At 40.7% G+C, this 2,207-nt stretch overlaps 1 protein-coding gene across 1 annotated transcript; it reads left to right on the top strand.

Annotated features, from left to right (window-relative positions):
• The first annotated feature begins 994 nt into the window (after positions 1-994).
• On the top strand, positions 995-1,405 carry LOC134752487 (histone H3-like). The gene has a single exon (XM_063688180.1). The coding sequence runs from the start codon at positions 995-997 to the stop codon at positions 1,403-1,405; it is 411 nt and encodes a 136-aa protein (XP_063544250.1).
• Positions 1,406-2,207: the final 802 nt, after the last annotated feature.

The raw sequence follows: 2,207 nt of genomic DNA, 5'->3' as shown, positions 1-2,207 counted from the left end.
ACCGAGCCTCGTCAGTCTCCGTTTAAAAACAGTTTTTACGACTGACTTACTTACTTACCGACATAAAAAAAACCTAACCTAACCTAACTCGATCAAACCTAACTCCGCGAAACCTAACATAACCTGACATTATAAAAAAAAGTTAGGTTTGATCGAGTTAGGTTAGGTTTTGAGTGACAAAAAAAACCTAACCTAACTTTGACCTAACCTAACCTAACTCGATCAAACCTAACTCCGCGAAACCAAACATAACCTGACATTATAAAAAAAAGTTAGGTTTGATCGAGTTAGGTTAGGTTTTGAGTGACAAAAAAAAACCTAACCTAACCTTGACCTAACCTAACCTAACTCGATCAAACCTAACTCCGCGAAACCTAACATAACCTGACATTATAAAAAAAAGTTAGGTTTGATCGAGTTAGGTTAGGTTTTGAGTGACAAAAAAAACCTAACCTAACTTTGACCTAACCTAACCTAACTCGATCAAACCTAACTCCGCGAAACCTAACATAACCTGACATTATAAAAAAAAGTTAGGTTTGATCGAGTTAGGTTAGGTTTTGAGTGACAAAAAAAAAAAAACCTAACCTAACTTTGACCTAACCTAACTCGATCAAACCTAACTCCGCGAAACCTAACCTAACTTTAATAACCTGACCTAACTCGATTGAACCGGCGATCGAGGCGAATTTCGATAGCGATGACTGTTATTTAAATGAAATATATGTATGTATGTATGTATGTATTTATTTATTTATTTATTTATTTATTTATTTATTTATTAATATTTCAATTATATTATTCTTATTCTAATCAGAAATTTTGTGTTGGTGAGAAAGGAAGAGGGGCGAGGGGGACGTGTATGTGAATTTTATAGCCCTCTCGCTCACACGGACACTAACCCCGTCCCCTTCCGACCAGCCAGCACGTATAAATATTCCCTCTCGTGACTCGTTAACGTAACGTACACGCACGCGTATTATTATTATTCACAATGGCCCGTACCAAGCAGACCGCTCGTAAATCCACCGGTGGTAAAGCGCCCCGCAAACAGCTCGCCACCAAGGCGGCCCGCAAGAGCGCGCCCGCCACCGGCGGCGTCAAGAAGCCCCATCGTTACAGGCCCGGCACCGTCGCCCTCCGTGAGATCCGTCGCTACCAGAAGAGCACTGAGCTTCTGATCCGCAAGCTGCCCTTCCAGCGTCTGGTGCGTGAGATCGCTCAGGACTTCAAGACCGATCTGCCCTTCCAGAGCTCTGCCGTTATGGCTCTCCAGGAGGCCAGCGAGGCTTACCTCGTCGGTCTCTTCGAGGACACCAACCTGTGCGCTATCCACGCCAAGCGTGTGACCATCATGCCCAAGGACATCCAGCTGGCTCGCAGGATCCGCGGTGAACGTGCCTAAACCACCACGTTTAAACTGGCACGGAGCAACATCACAGGACGCAGTCTGCGCGAACGCATACGGTTACATTATATGTATTATTTTGTACCACGCGTTTTGCGTCTGGACGTGCGAACGTGACGCTTCTGTCAGTCATATATCAAAAGGCCCTTTTCAGGGCCACACATGATTCTAAAATTCACAATTGTTTCTTTGAACAAACACTTGCGTAGATAAATCGATCGATCACTGCATGGTCATTACAAAAATATATATATAATTTACACATAACCAACCGTACACAAAATGTACGGAGGTATATATGAAATTTAACTGCAATACACGAAATACTACTATACTGTAAGGATTATTTAAGAAAGAACTTATTTCCTATAATAATAGGAGTTAACACACTAATAGATTGGAAAGTAAATTAAAATCGTCACGTGACTCTCATATTAAGCGCTATTTTATTATATCGACAAAATTATTACCACTGATTGAATGCTTACAAAAATATTAGAGGAGAAGAATCCTTCACAAGAGGATCTAATCCGTAAGCCGGCCGCCGTTTTTATAGTATATATTATCCCCTACGTCTAAACCTAAGTATCCAAAATTAATTTAAATATCATATAATATGAAATTATTTATCAATAGGTATATATAATATTATATTTCTTTAGATATATGAAAAGTAAGTCAAATAATAATGCTCTGATATATCTTACCCCGTCCCCCGTCGCCCCGCAATAGGGTAAAACGTATAAATAGCGGCAAAATGATGGCTAGCTAGCTACAGGATTGCCAACGGTACCCACCT

The sequence above is a fragment of the Cydia strobilella genome, chromosome 24, assembly GCF_947568885.1.
Source record: "Cydia strobilella chromosome 24, ilCydStro3.1, whole genome shotgun sequence".
Classification (NCBI taxonomy): Eukaryota; Metazoa; Arthropoda; class Insecta; order Lepidoptera; family Tortricidae; genus Cydia; species Cydia strobilella.
This window is presented reverse-complemented; position numbering and strand designations above follow the sequence as displayed.

Bases quoted from the DNA above. Each gene is read 5' to 3' on its own strand.
- LOC134752487 (XM_063688180.1), top strand. From the start codon at position 995: ATGGCCCGTACCAAGCAGACCGCTCGTAAATCCACCGGTGGTAAAGCG.